Consider the following 19,652-nt stretch of genomic DNA (forward strand, 5'->3'; position numbering starts at 1 on the left):
CCTCTGTAGTGATGGGAGAACTTTCCAGAAGTACAACCATCTCTGCATCACTCTACCAATCAGGCCAGACAGAAACCACTCCTCAGTAAAAGGCACGACAGCCCGCTTGGAGTTGGCCAATACACATCTAAAAGGACTGATTGGTGGAGTGCTAAAGGAGAAACAAGATTCTCTGGTCTGATGAAACCAAGATTGAACTATTTGGCCTGAATGCCAAGCATCATGTCTGGAGGAAACCTGGCACCATCCCTGCAGAGAAGCATGGCGGTGTCAGCATAATGCTGTGGGGATGTTTTTCAGCGGCAGGGACTGGGAGACTAGGGAAAGATGGGATCGAGGGAAAGATGAACGCCTCAAACTAGAGAGGTCCTTGATGAAATCCTGCTCCAGAGCACTCAGGACCTCAGACAGGGCAAAGGTTCACCTTCCAACAGGACAATGACCCTCAGCACAAGGTCAAAACAACGCAGGAGTGGCTTCGGGACAAGTCTATGAATGTCCTTGAGTGGCCCAGCCAGAGCCCAGACTTGAACATGATTAAACATCCCTGGAGACCTGAAAATAGCTCTGGCGACACTCCCCATCCAACCTGACAGAGCTTGAGAGGATCTGCAGCAAAGAATGAGAGAAACTTCCCAAATACAGTTGTGCCAAGCTTGTACCGTCATACCCAAGAAGACTTGAGGCTATAATCACTGCCAAAGGTGCTTCAACTAAGTACTGAGTAAAGGGTCTCAATACTTACGTAAATGTGATATTTAATGTTTTTTATTTTTAATACATTTGCAAAAAAATCTACAAACTTGTTTTTGCTTTGTCATTTTGGGATATTGTGTGTAGATTGAGGGATTGAGGGGAAAAAGCATTTTAATACATATTAGGATGTAATGTAACAAAATGTGGAATCAAATCAAGTGGCCTGAATACTTTCCGAATGCACTTCTATGTACGTACATTTTATAAAGGATAACCCCAAAAAGTAGTTTTGAAAAAACACAGGATATTGGTTAGTAGCTTTCAGTCCAGTTAAAACTGCTGAGTTAGAGTGAGATTCTTAAGATGATAGTCCACTCAGACTCTCACTGACTTCCCATAGCTTCTTGGCCACCGCATCATCTCTGGCGTTAGGATAGAGGTTCCTGACTGTACAGTTAGAGAAGTAGCATCCAGAGAGGGGCTCCAGGCCCTCCTGACTGTACAGTTAGAGAAGTAGCATCCAGAGGGGCTCCAGGCCCTCCTGACTGTACAGTTAGAGAAGTAGCATCCAGAGAGGGGCTCCAGGCCCTCCTGACTGTACAGTTAGAGAAGTAGCATCCAGAGAGGGGCTCCAGGCCCTCCTGACTGTACAGTTAGAGAAGTAGCATCCAGAGAGGGGCTCCAGGTCCTCCTGACTGTACAGTTAGAGAAGTAGCATCCAGAGAGGGGCTCCAGGCCCTCCTAACTGTACAGTTAGAGAAGTAGCATCCAGAGAGGGGCTCCAGGCCCTCCTGACTATACAGTTAGAGAAGTAGTATCCAGAGAGGGGCTCCAGGCCCTCCTGACTGTACAGTTAGAGAAGTAGCATCCAGAGAGGGGCTCCAGGCCCTCCTGACTGTACAGTTAGAGAAGTAGCATCCAGAGAGGGGCTCCAGGCCCTCCGGACTGTACAGTTAGAGAAGTAGCATCCAGAGAGGGGCTCCAGGCCCTCCTGACTGTACAGTTAGAGAAGTAGCATCCAGAGAGGGGCTCCAGGACCTCCTGACTGTACAGTTAGAGAAGTAGCATCCAGAGAGGGGCTCCAGGCCCTCCTGACTGTACAGTTCGAGAAGTAGCATCCAGAGAGGGGCTCCAGGCCCTCCTGACTGTACAGTTAGAGAAGTAGCATCCAGAGAGGGGCTCCAGGCCCTCCTGACTGTACAGTTAGAGAAGTAGCATCCAGAGGGGCTCCAGGCCCTCCTGCAGGGCACAGTGCAGGGTGGACTGAGACCCCGCCACAGAGTTCTTGAAAAAGAACATGAAAAAAGGCTTCATCAGCATCATGGCCACCTTGTTGATGCCGCGAGTCAGCTCAGAGTTGATGGCTCCTGAAAAACTAAATAAACATGTCCCTGTAGGTTAAAACTTTGCATGCCAATACATTTACTATTCAGCCACCTGGGGATGCAAAAACAAATACTGAATTTCAACAGATCAATACAGGACAAGTCATTCTAATCTATACTTGGGCACAATCTTTCATACATACGGAGGTGTAGTGTACTGACCTGGGTGGAGGGTGTAGCAGCTAACGTTTGTGCCGTGTAATCTCTTGGCTAGCTCATGGTTGAAGAGAACATTACACAGCTTGCTGTTGCAGTATGTGGTGAAGACATCCATGAACGAATCACCAACTCCCACCTCCTTGTGAGTGTTCAAACAGTTGAAGTCAATGGTGCCGAAGTTATGACCCACGGACGCCACGTTGACCACTCGACTCTGACCGCACTTATTCAAATGGTCCAGAAGCAGGTTGGTCAACAGGAAGTGACCAATGTGGTTGACACCAAACATCATCCCCAAGCCATCCTCTGTGGTGCCTGGCATGTAAATACCTGAGACAATAGGGAGGAAAATATTAACATTTTAGTTTCCAAAAATGATACCAGCTGCCTCACTTCCAAACATTTTTACACTGGTGTCAGAATTGGGATATTACATGAGTAATATTGGACAGGTGCCATGGTTGGCGGGCTTGGGCAGTTGAGAAAGCAGTCCAGCAAGCTCTTTTGGCTGGAGCATAATGTGTAGCCTACAACACCATGTCTGCATGTTCAGTCTCTGTACACAGGCTCTTGTGAAACTTCATTTAGCACTAACTTCAAGTCCCCCCGGAAAAGGCTGTCTGTACATGACTAAAAGCAATGTCATGGTAGTGTTGTATAAGATCAAGTGTATTGAAAGCTGGTCGTAGCGTTGCTGCAAACAACCAGTACAAGCCACACCTGCATTGTTGATGAGCAGGTCCAATCTGCGCTCAGTCTTCAGGAAGGTTTCAGCAAAGGAGCGAACAGACTTCAGACTGCCCAGATCCAGATGCATGAGCACCACCTCATTGCTCCCACTCTCCTACAGGACACACATGTTACTTTATTATTTTCATACACACAAATCATAATTAATCAATCCTAAAACCACTGTAGAAAAAACAAAAATGACTAGCCATAAACTACTGGTCATTACTATTACATGGTCAGTGTTCATTCTCCTCCCACCCTCTTGATGTCAGCGAGAGCAGCCTCAGCTCTGTTTGCTGCGGCAGGCCAGGATGACTCTAGCACCTCTCCTGGCCAGATCTAGTGCAGTCATCTTCCCTATGCCTGTGTTACTTCCTGGAGTAAGTGGGGATAAACAGTTAAAGAAAGGACATGTAAGGGTGAATAATATACGTTTATGATATTAGTCTTTAATTTATGCAGAAGATCAAAAAACGTTTTTTTAAACTCTTGTCTTTAAATTCCAACATTAATGAAATTGAAATCACTGAAAAATGACATGACAGTTTTACTTTTGCACCTTTGTCCTTTAGCCACAACACAGTGGTAAATAAATGCAATCCCGACTACTACACAGACAAGCAAAAAGGTAGCCATCCTTGTCTCCCGTGTGAAAACACCTTTGCTTTCAAGAGTGTGTGCAAACTAACTTGTACTCATGGGAGAGCCCCTGTGAAAATATCACACCCCTCTTATCAGCTACAAGATGGTTTGAGTTTCTGTAGTGATTGCTTAACTAGATAAACCAGTCTCTACTCTCTCAGGGCAAGGGGCCATGGTACAGTTAAAAATAGTCAAATACGAGAGATTGTTTTACCATTAGACCTACATAAATTGCAACTGTTACCTTTGACATAGAGCTGTACACAACCACCACCTTCTGGATAGTTCACTCAACACATTACTGAAAGAAAAGCATTTTAGATCATTGACCCCAGGTCTCTAAGTAATCAAAAATAACAGCACAAGGAGGCATTTTTAGGTTTGTTCTTTAAAAAAATCTTTCTGTATTTACATTGTTTTAACAGACAGGAACAAACAAAGAACGCTTATTTACAGAGTACAAGAGTGTTAAACGAGAGCTAAAACAATCTGACACCATTCAGCATGGAAGACACAGGACTCGGAACAGGTGTGTACAAACGTTTCTGCAAAACTACAAAATATCACAAAAGGAGTCCATGGGAGGTACTGTACACTATACAAACCAACCAATGGTTTATTTCCATCAGTGTAGGCTGGTGGGAGGAGCTATAGGAGGACGGGATCATTATAATGGCTAGAATGGAATCAATGGAACGGTAAACATACAAACATACATATGTAAACCACACTTGACTTAAATCTTTTCTAGCCAGTACAACGAGCCCATCCTCCTATAGCTCCTCCCACCAGCCTAGACTGATGTACAGGATATCCAACTGAAAAGCACCGAATCAATCCTATTTACATTAATATACTGTACATACAAATGTGTGTATAAGCATGTAAGTGTGCTAGCTACCTGTGGTGCAAACATAGCAACAAATAGTGCGAGTACTATAACTTCAATATCACAAAATAAAATGTTTGGGCTACATGAGCAGTCTGAAAAATAAGAAAATGTTAGTGTACCAGTCATAGGTTTAGACACACCTACTCATTCAAGGGTTTTTAATTGTTTTTCTATTTTCTACATTTTAGAATAGTGAAGACATCAAAACTATGAAGTGACACATATGGAATCAAGTAGTAACCTAAATAATTGTTAAACAAATAAAAATATGTTTTAGATTCTTCAAAAAATAGCCACCATTGGTCTTGATGACAGCTTTGCATGCTCTTGGCATTCTCTCAACCAGCTTCATGGAGAACCAACAGTTCTGGAGTTCCAACATATGCTGAGCACTTGTTGGCTGCTTTTCCTTCACTCTGCGCGCCAACTCATCTCAATTGGGTTGAGGTCGGGTGATTGTGGAGGCTAGGTCATCTGATGCAGCACTCCATCACTCTCCTTGGTCAAATAGCCTTTACACAGCCTAGAGGTGTGTTGGTCATTGTCCTGTTGAAAAACAAATGGTCCCACTAAGCGCAAATCAGATGGGATGGCGTATCGCTGCAGAATGCTGTGGTAGCCATGCTGGTTAAGTGTGCCTTAAATTCTAAATAAATCACTGAGTGTCACCAGCAAAGCACCATCACACCTCCTCCATGCTTCACGGTGGGAACCACACATGCCAAGATCATCCGTTCACCTGCTCTGCTTCTCATAAAGACACAGCGATTGGAAACAAAAATCTTACATTTGGACTCAGGCCAAAGAACAGATCTAATTGTCTAATGGCCATGTTTCTTGGCCCAAGCAAGTCTCCTTATTGGTGTCCTTCAGTAGAGGTTTCTTCACAGCAATTCAACCACGAAAGCCTGATCTCCTCTGAACAGTTGATGTTGAGATGCATCTGTTACTTGAACTCCAAAGCATTTAATTGGGCTGCAATTTCTGAGGCTGGTAACTCTAATGAACTTACCCTCTGCAGCAGAGGTAACTCTGGGTCTTCCTTTCCTGTGGCGGTCTTCATGAGATCCAGTTTCATCATAGCTCGATGGTTTTTGCGACTGCACTTGAAGAAACTTTCAAAGTTCTTGAAATTTCTGGATTGACTGACCTTCATGTCTTAAAATAATGATGGACTGTCGTTTCTCTTTGCTTATTTCAGCTGTTCTTACCATAATATGGACTTGGTCTTTTACCAAATAGGGCTATCTTCTGTATACCCCCTTTATTTACCCTGTTACAACACAACTGATTCCATCTCAATGCGTTTGAGCCAAAGAAATTATACAAATTAATTTTTAATTATGAATGCCAAGAGTGTGCAAAGCTGTCATCAAGGCAAAGGATGGCTTTGAAGAATTTGTTTTGGTTACTATATGATTCCATGTGTTATTTCATACTTTTGATGTCTTCACTATTACTCGACAATGTAGAAAATAGTACAAATAAAGAAAAACCCTGCAATGAGGTGTCCAAACTTAACTGGTACTGTATATACATGTATAACTAGACTGGCAAAAATAAGTGACAAATACTCTTCAGTAAGTCAATCTAAATAAACAGATTTGAGATAATACTTCATTTCATGCAAAAGTAGAAACAAAATAAATTAAAATAGATATTTTCACTGTGTAACAACCTGCTCCCCTTAGGTTTGACTGGAAATAGATGAGAAAGGGAGAGTTTGGGCTTTGGCACAGAGTTGCAACTGGTGGAGTTTGATAGTCTGTTGGTCTGCCCCCTCTTGGTTGGGGGTGGTATTGGCGGGGGTGGTATTGGCAGTGCCAGTGGATACCTCTTCTTTAGGCTGCTTACAGGCGAACTCAACAATGCTGAAGACAAACTGCATGCAGCCCAGTTTGATGTAGCTGCCATGGTGGAGCAGCGCTGTGCCCTCCCAGCCAGCCCCGCTGCCACCGATCAGGCTGGAACTGCTGGCTTTGCAGTTGCAGGAGAGCCTGGGTCCTCCCTGGGGCTGGCAGCTCATCACTCCCTCCAATGGCATCAGAACAGTCCTTTGCCCAGCCTCGGTCCCCTCCTCCTGCTGCTCTCTCATCTTACAGCGGCCTGAAGAAAGAGGGCACCATCACTCAAGTCTCCTATAGACACACAGGGCTGGTCAAACCACACACACACCAAGCCTCTACAGGGTGAAGGTGATGGGGTGTACACCCACCCACATGTTGCACAAAGGAGGTATGGGGGGGTTCAAAATCAGCTAAATTGCTAGTGTGTGTGTGTGTACATATGATGAGGTGTGTGTGTTACTTACGGACAATGCCCTGCACTTTGGACACCAGGCCACTGGCCGGGCTGGGCAAAGTCTTTTCAGAGAAGTCACAGGAGTAGAGCACGTTGTCCACCGTGGTCCCATGCTCACTGTAGTTGAGCAGCTCGTAGTGTTTGGTGTTCTACACACAGGTACAAACCAACAGTCATGTCTGTAGTGCTACTGTTATTTCAAATAGTACTCACAGATCAGGTCATAGCAATGGGAAAAATATGTTTTTGTCAAGCTTTGTGTCTTGAACAGGACAGACAACCTACCCCGTCGTAAAAGATGCAGGCGTGTTTTCCAGATACATAATTACAATGACCATAGTTTGTAAGGCACACATCCATGTCAGCACCTACAGTGGGTTGTCAGAGAGAGAAAGACTGATGAGACTTTGTTCCATGTTGAGTAAAGATCAGTCTTTTGTAACAGCATAAGCAGTCCTTACCAGCTCCTATGTACAGGGTCCTATAAGACATGTTGATGGCTCCTCCCTTCCCCATGAGTGGATAGAACGTTGCTCTCGCCTGCACCTTCTGTTCTTCTGTGATGGGGACAGAATATGGAGGAATGACATTTTATAACATTCCTATGGCACAAATTAAACTGCCGCACGTCAGGTTCTGGGGGCTTACCCTCTGTGCACGGCGCGGGAGATTGAGGTTTGAGGGCGACGGTGGGAGGAGGGGAAGCAGGTAGACCGCTGCCTTGGGGGACTGGGGCTGCTTTGTGGGGGAACAGCTGCTGTATCCTCTGCCAGGCCAGGAGTTTGACCAACTCCTCATCCAGTTTACTCAGTTCGATCTCTGTATGAACAACATCAGCATGTTTCAACGTCATCATAGACTTCACGTGAAGCAATCCTGTATCACAGCCATCATCTGTCAGCAGCATTACAGGCCATTTAATCATCACTATTTTTGAAGACCAGCATGGTCAAAACAATAATGCAATATTTTTACTTTATTGTTGTTGAATAAAGTACCCATTTTTAAACTGGACAGAGAGAGGTGCTCATCACCGAGGCCTAATTATGAACAGTGGTACCGGTAGAATGGTGTTGAGGTAGCTACTTACCCCCATCCGCTTCCATCACAGCCTTCATGCCACCAGACAGGTCTGCTATTAAGGGGAAGAGAGAGCTGGGGAACATGGAGCTGCCCTTAAGATCTGTCCCTGGGGAGAAACCGGGAGGTGTGGTGGTCAGCTGTCTTGCTGTGCTGGATTCTTTGACGGCTCTGGGTGGGGTGAAGACATGGACACCTGGGGTGGGGCAGAGCTTCAGCTCACTGCAGCAGCTCAGAGGGTTGGCCTGTGTCCCTGCCATGCCTGAAGGAGTCCCGTGGGCCTGGCTCTTTATGTCCTGCCCTGTGGCTGCACACATCAAAGAAGGTGGACAACCTTTCTGGGTGCAAGACTCTAGGTGGCTGCCCTTCTCAGTTTTAACCTCCACCCCTCCTCTCAGGTGGTTTGGCATCCCCAGAGCAGAGGTTGGGAGTGGGGCTGGGAAGGTGAGTCTGTGCAGCTGGAGCTCTGTCTTTTTGCAGGCGTCAGAGGCAGCGTTACACACTACTGGCCCGTTGGCTTGCACAGGCTGCTCAGTCAGGGGCCCGTTGGGTTTCCTGCACTTCAGACAGTTCTGACATGGCCTCACCGGGCAGCTGCAGCTCTCCTGGCCTTGCGAGAGACCCTTCAATACCTGGGCCCCCTGGGGGCCATCAGATGTACTACAGGGCTTAGAGCAGGGGGCAGGCAGGGCTGAAGCTGTCCTTTCTGCAAGGGGCAGAGAGCTGTTCTCCTCTAGGGCCACACGGAGCTTAATGTCTTTCTGTTCCCTGTTTGTCTGTTCAGAGTGCCAGTCTGACGAGGACTTCTGCTTGCCAGATAAATGTCGCATGATGCTGCACTGCAGCGAGATGACATCTCGAAGCCACTGAATGACAAAGGGAAAAAAACAGTTTGGTGAAAAGAAAAAGCACCTTCACCAGTCCAGTAACTCAAATAAATACATTTACAGTTATTACACATTAAATAATTGGCAGTTAATCCCCATCATGTCTGGACCATTGTCTCCTCGCTGGGCCAGATCCCATTGATTTGTTAATCACAAAAAAATATAAGCACTTTAGATGTTTCTCAGGCACAGCCCAAAGGAACCACTGAATCCCAGAGTAGTAGACAGATACTTGTGTGTGTGTGTGTGTGTGTGTTTCTGCCATGCTTACCTCCTGTTGCTCCGCCTGGCTGGTAAAATGCTGAGGGGAGCAGTCCTGGGATGGGACACCATTACAGATCAGCTCCCCGTTACGCACCCCTGCAGGAGCCAAAATGGCCGGGGGGTTCTTGTACTGGGACTTAATAGCGTCGGGCACCTGGAGGGACAAACAAACATTTACAGGAGCAGTGAACTCCCACTGTGGTTCCTAATTCTTAAGAGGAAAAATATTTGGATATATTTTTTCCTTTATTACCTTATTTATATATATATAAATATAAGGTAATAAAGGAAAAAATATATCCAAATATATATATATATATATATGGTGAAGCTGAAGCAGCTTAGTTGACAAACCAACACTTTGTTGAAAATCTGTCTTTTCATCACCATTTCAAAGTGAAGACCAGCAAAAACCGATTTCATAACATATTTTACTCTGGGACAGACTCAGTGGGCATAAGCTACCTTGAGCACCTTCGTCTTGTGGTGGACACCACTGCGGACAGGGGGATTCTGTCGGTGGACCCGTCGCAGGAAGCCCACCTTGACAGCATGCTGGGATATCCTATCCTGGAACTGGTCTAAGAGCTGGCAGCGGCTGGTAAGGGACAGGCTCCTCTGGTTCAGCTGGAGAACAGGACAGGAGGCCATGTCAAGAACAAAGCGACGTATAGCCCTGAATCAACCGCTAGCTTGACACCCTATGCAATTGTAACAAGTCTATAGACTCTAAAGCTCAGCTGGAGAACAGGTCATGTCAGTAATGGAACAACTTCTACATACCAGGGTTGAGAGATATCACAATATTTTTGCATATCGGTGAAGCTTGATATCGCCCAAAGAACTACAAACCCTATTCCATTTACAGAGCCATTCCTGTCTAAAAATCACCATATCCTTATTGTTTAGGCCTGCCGAAACACAAACCCAGTTCCATGCATAAGGATGCAGGGGGGGGGGCTGATCCTCTTACCACCAAGTGCTCCATATGGTTGGGGCACATCCACCTGCCTGTGGGCATGGCAGTAAGTGGGGGGTCCAGGCAGTCCATGTGGAAGAGCAGGGGGCAATAGTCACACTGAACCAGGGGCGCCATTCTGCAGCTCCTATAGAATAGACAGGAGGATGATAGAGAGGAGGACAAAGAGGAGGCAGTGAGCTTGGACTAGCAAAGTCAGCCAACCAACTAGATTCCCAAAGGTGTGTTGATATTAGGGCTGTGGCGGTCATGAAATTTCGTCAGGCGCGATTGTCAAGCAAATAACTGAGGATCTCACCGTAATTCACCGTTAATTAACAAAAACACATTTAGCATCTCCTGGCTTCCAAGCATAGCCTACCATCCACTGATGCAGACCTTTGGAACATTACATTTAAACAAATTGAATAAATCCATTATTATTTTAGATCGGTCTAAAGAAACATTATATGAAGAGAATGTAGTCTATTTCAGAAGAACAGAATAGCATCGTGTGTTGTCCATTTAGCAGACAAGATTTGCTTACAATTATGTGGCATTATTTTATTGTATGAAGACTACAAATGAACGTGAATATAAAAAAAAAATGATATTTTCTCCAAACAATGAGGAAGTACGCACATGCGGCTATTCTGGGTTTAGCAGTTAAAGAAACAGGTACTCCTATGTGCTTAATTTAGAGTTATTTATGTAACTTTTGTTGCGAAAACAAATGTTCGGCTACATGTTTCGATTGTTAATACATTCTAAGGCTGCATGATGTGACTAATGATGATCTGAAAAACGTTGCACGAAAGGCATGAGCTCTGCTTAGTTTTTTTGTACACACTTCAGTCTCTCATTCACAATTTGACCAGGCCCGGCAGGATCCCTTTGAGTGGCCGTAACACCTCTCCTAACACAACAATCCATGCCTTTGCGGCCAGTGGCCGATTTGTCCTTGGGCTGAACATAACAATTAGAATTCCCTTCTCCCGACTGGGAGTTCTGAAGAACCTCATATGGCTCTCCGCCACGTGATTGGGTATTTCTCACAGACTACAAGTGAAGACAGACACATTGAGGATGAAACTGCGCGTGTCATCCAATTACGAGGTGCATATTGAAGACATTACCTTGCACATTCTTCCACTGCAAATCTACCATTCCAGTGTTTTACTTACTTATATTTATACTTTACCTCCCTTCTCACCTCATTTGCTCACATTGTATATAGACTTGTTTATACTGTATTATTGACTGTATGTTTGTTTTACTCCATGTGTAACTCTGTGTTGTTGTATGTGTCGAACTGCTATGCTTTATCTTGGCCAGGTCGTAATTGTAAATGAGAACTTGTTCTCAACTTGCCTACCTGGTTAAATAAAAGTGAAATAAATAAAATATTGGAAGAACTGTCCATATTTACTTTCCTCAACCAACAAAGCAAAAGCACTAGACTACGCCAATCTACTATTCCCCATAGTACAAAAGTTGACCTATTGTAGAGTGGCTTGCAAAAGTATTCACCCCCCCCTTGGCATTTTTCCTATTTTGTTGCCTTACAACCTGGAATTAAAATAGATTTTGGGGGGTTTGTATCATTTGATTTACATAACATGCCTACTACTTTGAAGATGCAATTTTTTTTAATAGTGAAACAAACAAGAAATAAGACAAAGAAACAGAACTTGAGCATGCATAACTATTCACCCCCCCAAAGTCAATACTTTGTAGAGACACCTTTTGCTGCAATTACAGCTGAAAGTCTCTTGGGGTATGTCTCTATAAGCTTGGCACTGGGATTTAGCTTCTGGGATGTTTGCCCATTCTTCAAGGCAAAACTGCTCTAGCTCCTTCAAGATGGATGGGTTCCACTGGTGTACAGCAACCTTTAAGTCATACCACCAATTCTCAATTGGATTGAGGTCTGGGCTTTGACAAGGCCATTCCAAGACAATTAAATGTTTCCCCTTAAACCACTCGTGTTGCTTTAACAGTATGCTTAGGGTCATTGTCCTACTGGAAGGTGAACCTCCATCCCAGTCTCAAATCTCTGGAAGACTAACAGGTTTCCCTCAAGAATTTCCCTGTATTTTGCGCCATCCATCATTCCTTTAAATTTGACCAGTTTCCCAGTCCCTGCCGATGAAAAACATCCCCACAGCATGATGCTGCCGCCACCATGCTCCACTGTGGGGATGAGAGGTGTTGGGTTTGTGCCAGACATAGTGTTTTCCAAGATGGCCAAAAAGCTCCATTTTACACATCTGTCCAGAGTACCTTCTTCCATATGTTTGGAGTCTCCCACATGCCTTTTGACGAACACCAAACGGGTTTGCTTATTTTTTTCTGGCCACTCCTCCGTAAAGCCCAACTCTCTGGAGTGTACAGCTTAAAGTGGTCCTATGGATAGATACTCTAATCTCTGCTGTGGAGCTTTGCAGCTCCTTCAGGGTGATCTTTGGTCTCTTTGTTGCCTCTCTGATTAATGCCCTCCTTGCCTGGTCCGTGAGTTTTGGTGGGCAGCCCTCTCTTGGCAGGTTGTGGTGAGATATTCTTTTCATTTTTTAATAATGGATTTAAAAATGGTGCTCAAAGTTTCTGATAGTTTTTTATAACCCAACCCTGATCTGTACTTCTCCACAAGTTTGTCCCTGACCTGTTTGGAGAGCTCCTTGGTCTTCAAGGTGCCTCTCCGCTTGCTTGCTTGGCTTGGCGGTGCCTCTCCGCTTGCTTGCTTGGCTTGGCGGTGCCTCTCTGCTTGCTTGCTTGGCGGTGCCTCTCTGCTTGCTTGCTTGGCGGTGCCTCTCTGCTTGCTTGCTTGGCTTGGCGGTGCCTCTCTGCTTGCTTGCTTGCTTGCTTGGCGGTGCCTCTCCGCTCTGCTTGCTTGCTTGGCTTGGCGGTGCCTCTCTGCTTGCTTGCTTGGCGGTGCCTCTGCTTGCTTGGCGGTGCTTGCTTGGCTTGGCGGTGCCTCCGCTTGCTTGCTTGCTTGCTTGCTTGGCGGTGCCTCTCTGCTTGCTTGCTTGGCTTGGCGGTGCCTCTCTGCTTGCTTGCGGTTGGCTTGGCGGTGCCTCTCTGCTTGCTTGCGGTTGGCTTGGCGGTGCCTCTCCGCTTGCTTGGCGGTGCCTCTCCGCTTGCTTGGCGGTGCCTCTCCGCTTGCTTGGCGGTGTTGCAGACTCTGGGGCCTTTCAGAACAGGTGTATATAAACTGAGATCATGTGACACTTAGTTAAATAAAGTCCACCTGTGTGCAATCTAATTATGCGACTTCTGAAGGTAATTAATCAAATAAATAATCAAATGAGTTAGTACCATCAATATGTAATAAGAAATAGGCCTTAACATGTGGTAATTTTATATAAACTATTTATTCATTGAATTTACAGAAAATGTGCTATATCGTGATATGTATCGTTATCGGGATATGAGAGTTTGGCCATGTCGCCCAGCCCTATGTCCATTACATGAAATCCAAATAAAAATCTATTTAAATTACAGGTTGTAATGCAACAAAATAGGAAAAATGCCAAGGGGGATGAATACTTTTGCAAGGCATTGTATTCTATGCAAGAAACAAATATTCCAAACTTAGTCTGGGACAGTTGTGGGATGGGATAGAGCTCAAATTATTACAAAAAACATTTTTTTTTTACACAAAGAGGCTGATGCAACAGATCAGAACATTTAGCTTAAAATGTTGATAAACTATTAGGCTATTTCTCCAGATACACGCAGCAATACGCCCACTGCAGTAAGTGCAAATATACCATTAGCGGGAAAACACCATTAGCAAAAGTGACCACAAATGCAATTATACATATAATGCTTTTATTATAAATAGGCATTTATGGTCAAAATTATCTTTCCTAAACTCAAAACACACACGCTGCATATGTATGCCAGTTAGGATCTTTACCCATTGTAAAGCGGATTAATGTGCTTAAATGTTCTAGTTATTTGGCCACTTTAGTTGTGGTATAAACCTTATTAAAACATATAGGACTATGGGCTAGGCTACATGAGGTGTGCGAATAGGATTTGAAAAAGTTGCAAAAAAGGCATGCAATGTTTCTTGGCTTTCTTGCCTTACTGCACACAAGCTGGGCATCATTCACAAGTGATAGGCTAATGGTCACCCATGACACTATTCTTGATTTAATCTTTTCTTTACATATATTAAATAATAGAAAGCAGAAAGCTCTTTTTAATAGAGACCATCACTGTGTTTTCTCATCACAATTGCATAGCCTATAGAAATGTTGTGTAACATGAGCTATCACAAAGTGTTTGATTCATTTTTTTTTATACATTTGCATTGATGTCAGAGTGATTAGAGGGAAAATAGAGTGCTGAGTACAAGGCAGTTAGCAAGTTTGGTAGGTTACTACTGACCATGAGCAGCATTAGAGCTTGGAGATGCCCAATTATCGTGACTAAACGGTCATGTGGAATTATGTTATGACTCGTGACCGCCGGTGTGGCAGTAATACAGTCACCATAACAGCCCTAGTCGATATAATGTGTAATGACAAAATTGTGGGTTTGATTGACTAATTATTGGTAGGATAGGTCATACCTGGTGCAGGAGAAGCACACCCGGACTGGCAGAGGAACGAGGCCGTTGGGGTCCATCTCATGCTGTGGCCTTCTGAAAGTCTTCATGATCAGCTCCTCTTTCCTCCTCCGTTTACTGCTGCCTGGCAGTGCTGTGGTGCAGGTTAGTTCGTTGGGTAGCTGGAACTGTGAGGGGTTCTGCTCCATGGCGGCGGCGATGAGCAGCTGGAAGGGCCTCTTGAGGAGCCGTGGTGTGGAGGTAGGGGTGGTGGTGGCTTGCTCAGATTCTGAGCCCTGGACCTCCACCTCCTCTGCCTTGGCCATCTCCTTGTCTACCTCGTTCTGCTCCTCCGAGGGGGTGTCCGTATCCGTGGAAGAGGTGTTGGAAGTGGGCGTGCCAGGGCGGCTGCTGGCCCGCCGCTCAAGGCGATCCAGACGCTCGAGATGCACGGCAGCCACCCGCAGTCCGGGTCCAGCTGCTCCGACCCCGGGGGGCAGCCTGTCCAGACGCAGCATGGTGGTGGTAATAGTGGTGGTGCCCCGCTCCAGTTCAGCTGCAGGGGAGGAGCGCTTGGAGAAGAGCCTCTCCCTCTCCAGCAGGCCATTTGTCCTCTCAGCCTTCTGCTCCCGCTTCTGGAGGTGAGAGTCAAATAGCAGAGTCAGGGACCAGCAAGGATCAGACCGTATTCCGCAACACTAGGGTTGTTTAAATAGTTGGACTCGTATTGATACATTGAAAACAGGTGTTAACAGGCTAATACATTTGAAGCATAAAAACATCTCTGTTGTGAGCATCCTCACATATTCTTGAACACTCACCTTTCTACGGACATTGCAGCGATGACACATCCAGTCACCAGGGGGCAGCATTTCTTCACTCAATGGTGGGTTACTGTGGGAACCACAAAGAAACAGCAATAAAAAGGACATTCATGCTACAGTCATTTCATTTATAGGTCAACTGTGGATTAATTGCCATGTAAGCTTTATAAGGCCTAACTTCGTTGTGGAAGTTGTAACATACTTTGTATTTTTATCTATTATAGACATGGGTTACAGGTAATATGCAGAGTGGCTCTCCATTTGCCCTCAGCATGCATTTAGTTTCACCATTCTGGATCAATACATTCTTTAAATTTGAACAAAGAACATTTTGAACTGTTATCATCTTGGCGATTTCATACAATTACAATCATGGCCTTCAATTAGTCTCGCTTTAGGTGGTCTCAAACACAACACCTGGCTGTGATGCTCATAACCTACATTATATCACCCAGTTAATACAGGCTGCCATCATAATGAATTGTTGGAATGCTTTCAGATGTTTCTAATCTAGAAAATATTCAAATATGCAGCTACTACTTTGGCAGTTGTCAAGGTGATTGTAGTATTATGTAACTTAAATCACGTGTCAAATTTCACAGTCAATGACTACCCAAGGGGATATGCAAATGTTCAATTGGCAAAGACTGAGCTTATCCTCCGCCTTGTAGGTGGAAAGCCTTGCACTGTAGCTACCAACCAACATGATTGTTAGTCAGATCTTGCACAGCTGTGTGGTGTAAATACCTGAATGGATGAGTCCCCGAAATACAAATAATACTATGTTAATCTCAAATCGTGTTATAACCGCGTTTGATCACCTGTATTATCATAATTATATTCCTGTTAAAGCCCAGAGAAATGTCCGTAAAATGGCGCTGAAATAAAACGTTTTTTTTTCAAGGGATGTCGCCATATTGTAAACAGAGGCACACGAGCGAAGAGCAGCCTCGACTCCATTTTTTGCCAGCGTTTCCCAGCGCTCTCAGTTAGAGCGGGTGAGTGACGATGCCTGGAGACATGCAGACCGAGGCGGGGGCTGGTTGCAACCATTCGGCGGCAAATTTTAACCAAGTCCTAGCTGCTGTGTCACAATCATCTTCCCAGTATGGTTGGAAAAAACAACCCCCCCGTAACGAATCTCATGTGTGACATTTTGCACAGCGGCATGGTTCTGTAAAGATGGACTGTCTAGACTGGAGAGCCGCAGTCATTCTGAATCCAGTAAACCATGCATGATCCTTCCCAAGCTAACGTTAGTGGGATACTTTTCACACATACCAGCATTGTAGATGGAAGGCGGCTGGACAATGGTCACAACACAGAAGGTCCCCTCCCTCATGACAACTATCGCAGATATCGTGGTTGGTGGCCCTGCTCTTTCTCCGAACGTCCCTTTCACTCCTCCGACTCCTTTTTTCGCCATCCTCTGACTTGGGTGGTGCGAGCAGTGTTTGAATTTGCTGTAACAAGTTGAACATGTCAGAAATCTGGATCGAACTATCTTCACTCCCAATTTAGGCTTGTTTACTTGGTTGCTAAGCACATCAAACGAATAAAGCTAAAAACAGTGTATGATTCAATATCATGTCAGTAACATATTTTTTATACTAGCTAGTTAAGGGCAGTAAACTATAAATCGCCCCCAGCTGGAAGCTAGGGCCTTTACTGTAACGTTTAGTCTGCAGCAGTGATAACTGCTGGCAACTAAAATATGGCTTTACATGTTAGTTACGCTATAACTAGAGTAATAGTACAGTGTTTGCCATAAACTAGCTAGCTACACATTGCAAACATGGGTGTTTTGTCTTCAACTTCATCCTAGCCAACGCTGCGTTAGGACAAAATTACTGCCTCAAACTAGATAGCTAACGTTATTTGCTTCCATCTTGCTACAGTATCTGCTAACATGTCAATGTCTCTGGCTAGTCAGATATCTAACAAACTTAAATGGCTGCATTTTAACGGACATAAGTAACGTTGTGTGGTGACATGCCTCACCTCCATTAAACCCCCAGATGTATCCAAATCGTACACAATCGTTGGCGTCTCCATTTTGTCCCACATTCACCCAGCAGTCGACGAGATCTTGCAAATAATCCTATGGAACCAGCTACTGTAGCTAGCTAGTAGTGTCGTTCCACGCCCAGTCCCACTGGCAGTGACAGGCGAACCCCCCCACACACGCACGTTTTACTAAAAATGGCCTTTCTCTGCCTAATACTGTATATTGGAGAGGGAATAACGGAATCAGCCAAGGTTAACAGTTAACTAGCCGTACGTAGGGACCTCGTATGCAAGTTGGCAACCGATAGCTAGCTGCTTTATCTGAATGTGATACAGGCACACACACTAGACTGATAGCTAGTTACCTGTTTAGTCAACTGTAGCTAGCTAACGTTAATTAGCAACACCATCCATTAAGCAATGTTTGCTTGCTAACTGCTGGCAAGAATATGACGAATGTTACGAGTTTCTCACAAACCTCAACTTTGTGCCTATTCTAAACTGTCTTGTTGTCAGGTTGCTGAACGACTGAATGTATCTGCGAGGCCTAGCCATGGTTCTTGTTTTTGCTCCTACTGCTCCTAGTAGCTGAAATTAGAAGACGCTTGAAAATTCTGCAAACCCGCTCGCTTCCACTTTGCATTGTCAACAGTCAGAATACACAAAATGTTAAATGCTCGCAACGTTGTTTTCCTTCCAATCAAGGGTTGCAAAATGCGTTGTTGTTGTTATTCGTCCAACAGTGCCGGATCCTCAAGAAATGTATTTTTGTTCTGAAAAAGCCTATGCATCAATGCTGCTAGTGGCAACATCCTATCCGAGTTGGCGCAACCGCGAACGAAATTACGTTTGAGCATGCGCATTTCAAGATCGTTGAAAACCATGGCCGCCACAGCAGAGAAACGCTTGTCACTAGTCAACACAGCCACAAAATCGGCATTTGGTATGTCGTAAAAATTCATGAAAAATAAAATGTCCTTTTTGGTCTTAATTTAATTGTACGGTTAGGCATAAGGTTAGCAGTGTGGTTAAGGTTATGTATAAATTGACATTTTAAGAAGATACATTTTAGAAAAGGGCGGGGTTTAGCCATAATTACAACCTTGTGACTGTGGTAACTTGAGACGACGACGTGAGAAAGGAATACAAACGTTATGCTGCTAGAGAAGCCCCTAGCTCGATTGTCTATTGTTTGTAATCCATCTATGCTTGTGTTCCCTCATGTGCTTTATGTATTGATTTGTTGTTAATAAAAATTAAAAATAATTGTAAAAATAAAAGCTAGAGAAGCCCTCAAAGACAATCTTTGGTTGCGGGTTTCATTCCGTTTTTTGATAGATAGCCATCACCTGGCTAGCGAACGTTATTCATATTAGTTAGAGCTGCTAAATTGTGAAATAACATCTAGCTAACATGAGCTATTAGTTAAGTTAACTACACCACCGTTTGCCTAGCTTGCATCATGTTCCCGCGCTATCTCCCCCTCTATTGATGAATGACCACCGACGAAGCTTGCGAGCAAAACTACATTCCTCATTTCAATGTATTCTACGCTATGGTGCCCTCCATCTAGTTGGACAGTTAGATCAAAGTTTTGCCCAACCTGCCGTCTGACAGTATTATTCAGTATTATTCATTTTATTTCGTTAACGCCGCCATTTGCTATTAGGCTACAACATTTTAGTTTGAATGAGGACAGATGTACTGTACATAATGTCTTTTTTGGGGAGTATTTGTCAGGATATTTTACCATAAGCACTTTTTGTCCAGTCCCACCCCATTTTAGTAAACCGGGTGCCAGTGTGTCTTGTCTGCTCTTTTGTCAAATGTTTTATCTATATCGATGCTTCCTCGCCTAACTATATTTGGTTAGAAGTGGCAGAGGAAAACGGTGGGACAAGACAAAACTGGATCAACATTCTGCTTATTTTCTCACAGATCAGGAAACATCTAATAGCAATACAGGTTTCTGTGCCCCCCAAAATAATTTGTTACGAACAGAGTCCACAACATTTTCTAGACTTGACTCATTCTCAATTTTTCAAGTTAAACCGCTCCCTGTTTGCACTATTTTTGCTGACCAGTAGATGGTGCTGGTGCACATGACAAGACAATAGTGTGAGCCACAAGTATACAGCGAGTCACAGTTTCCCCAGCAGTTGTTAATATATCTGTGCCAGTTATTCCCAATCGCTGTCTATTACAAATGTCTGCTGATATCAGAAAATGTTAGACTATTGTTCATACATAAATTACCTGGCTATAGATGG

The 19,652-nt window shown here is 44.4% G+C and overlaps 1 protein-coding gene and 1 pseudogene across 1 annotated transcript; both read right to left on the reverse strand.

The window, feature by feature from the left end:
- Window positions 1–816: 816 nt before the first annotated feature.
- On the reverse strand, window positions 817–3,357 carry LOC112265635 (annotated as a pseudogene).
- Window positions 3,358–5,825: 2,468 nt separating this feature from the next.
- LOC112265636 (PHD finger protein 12) lies at window positions 5,826–18,231 on the reverse strand. Its single transcript, XM_024443150.2, has 13 exons — window positions 17,377–18,231; window positions 16,657–16,838; window positions 15,373–15,445; window positions 14,576–15,186; window positions 10,012–10,144; window positions 9,504–9,665; window positions 9,046–9,192; window positions 7,898–8,753; window positions 7,456–7,626; window positions 7,269–7,364; window positions 7,093–7,175; window positions 6,818–6,956; window positions 5,826–6,612 (listed from the first exon to the last, which is right to left on the reverse strand). Exons 1-13 carry the CDS (start codon window positions 17,440–17,442, stop codon window positions 6,194–6,196), a joined length of 3,138 nt encoding a protein of 1,045 aa, XP_024298918.1. The 5' UTR covers window positions 17,443–18,231; the 3' UTR covers window positions 5,826–6,193.
- Window positions 18,232–19,652: the final 1,421 nt, after the last annotated feature.

This window comes from Oncorhynchus tshawytscha, linkage group LG13 (assembly GCF_018296145.1).
Source record: "Oncorhynchus tshawytscha isolate Ot180627B linkage group LG13, Otsh_v2.0, whole genome shotgun sequence".
Lineage (NCBI taxonomy): Eukaryota > Metazoa > Chordata > Actinopteri > Salmoniformes > Salmonidae > Oncorhynchus > Oncorhynchus tshawytscha.

What these genes read in the sequence shown, in the direction of transcription:
- LOC112265636 (XM_024443150.2), bottom strand. Translation starts at nt 17,442, where the DNA reads ATGTGGGACAAAATGGAGACGCCAACGATTGTGTACGATTTGGATACA. An exon ending in GTGTGCTTCTCCTGCACCAG is followed by an intron (nt 10,145 to 14,575) that starts GTATGACCTATC and finishes TCTATTCTATAG; the next exon opens with GAGCTGCAGAATGGCGCCCC. An exon ending in TCCCGCGCCGTGCACAGAGG is followed by an intron (nt 7,365 to 7,455) that starts GTAAGCCCCCAG and finishes TCCCCATCACAG; the next exon opens with AAGAACAGAAGGTGCAGGCG.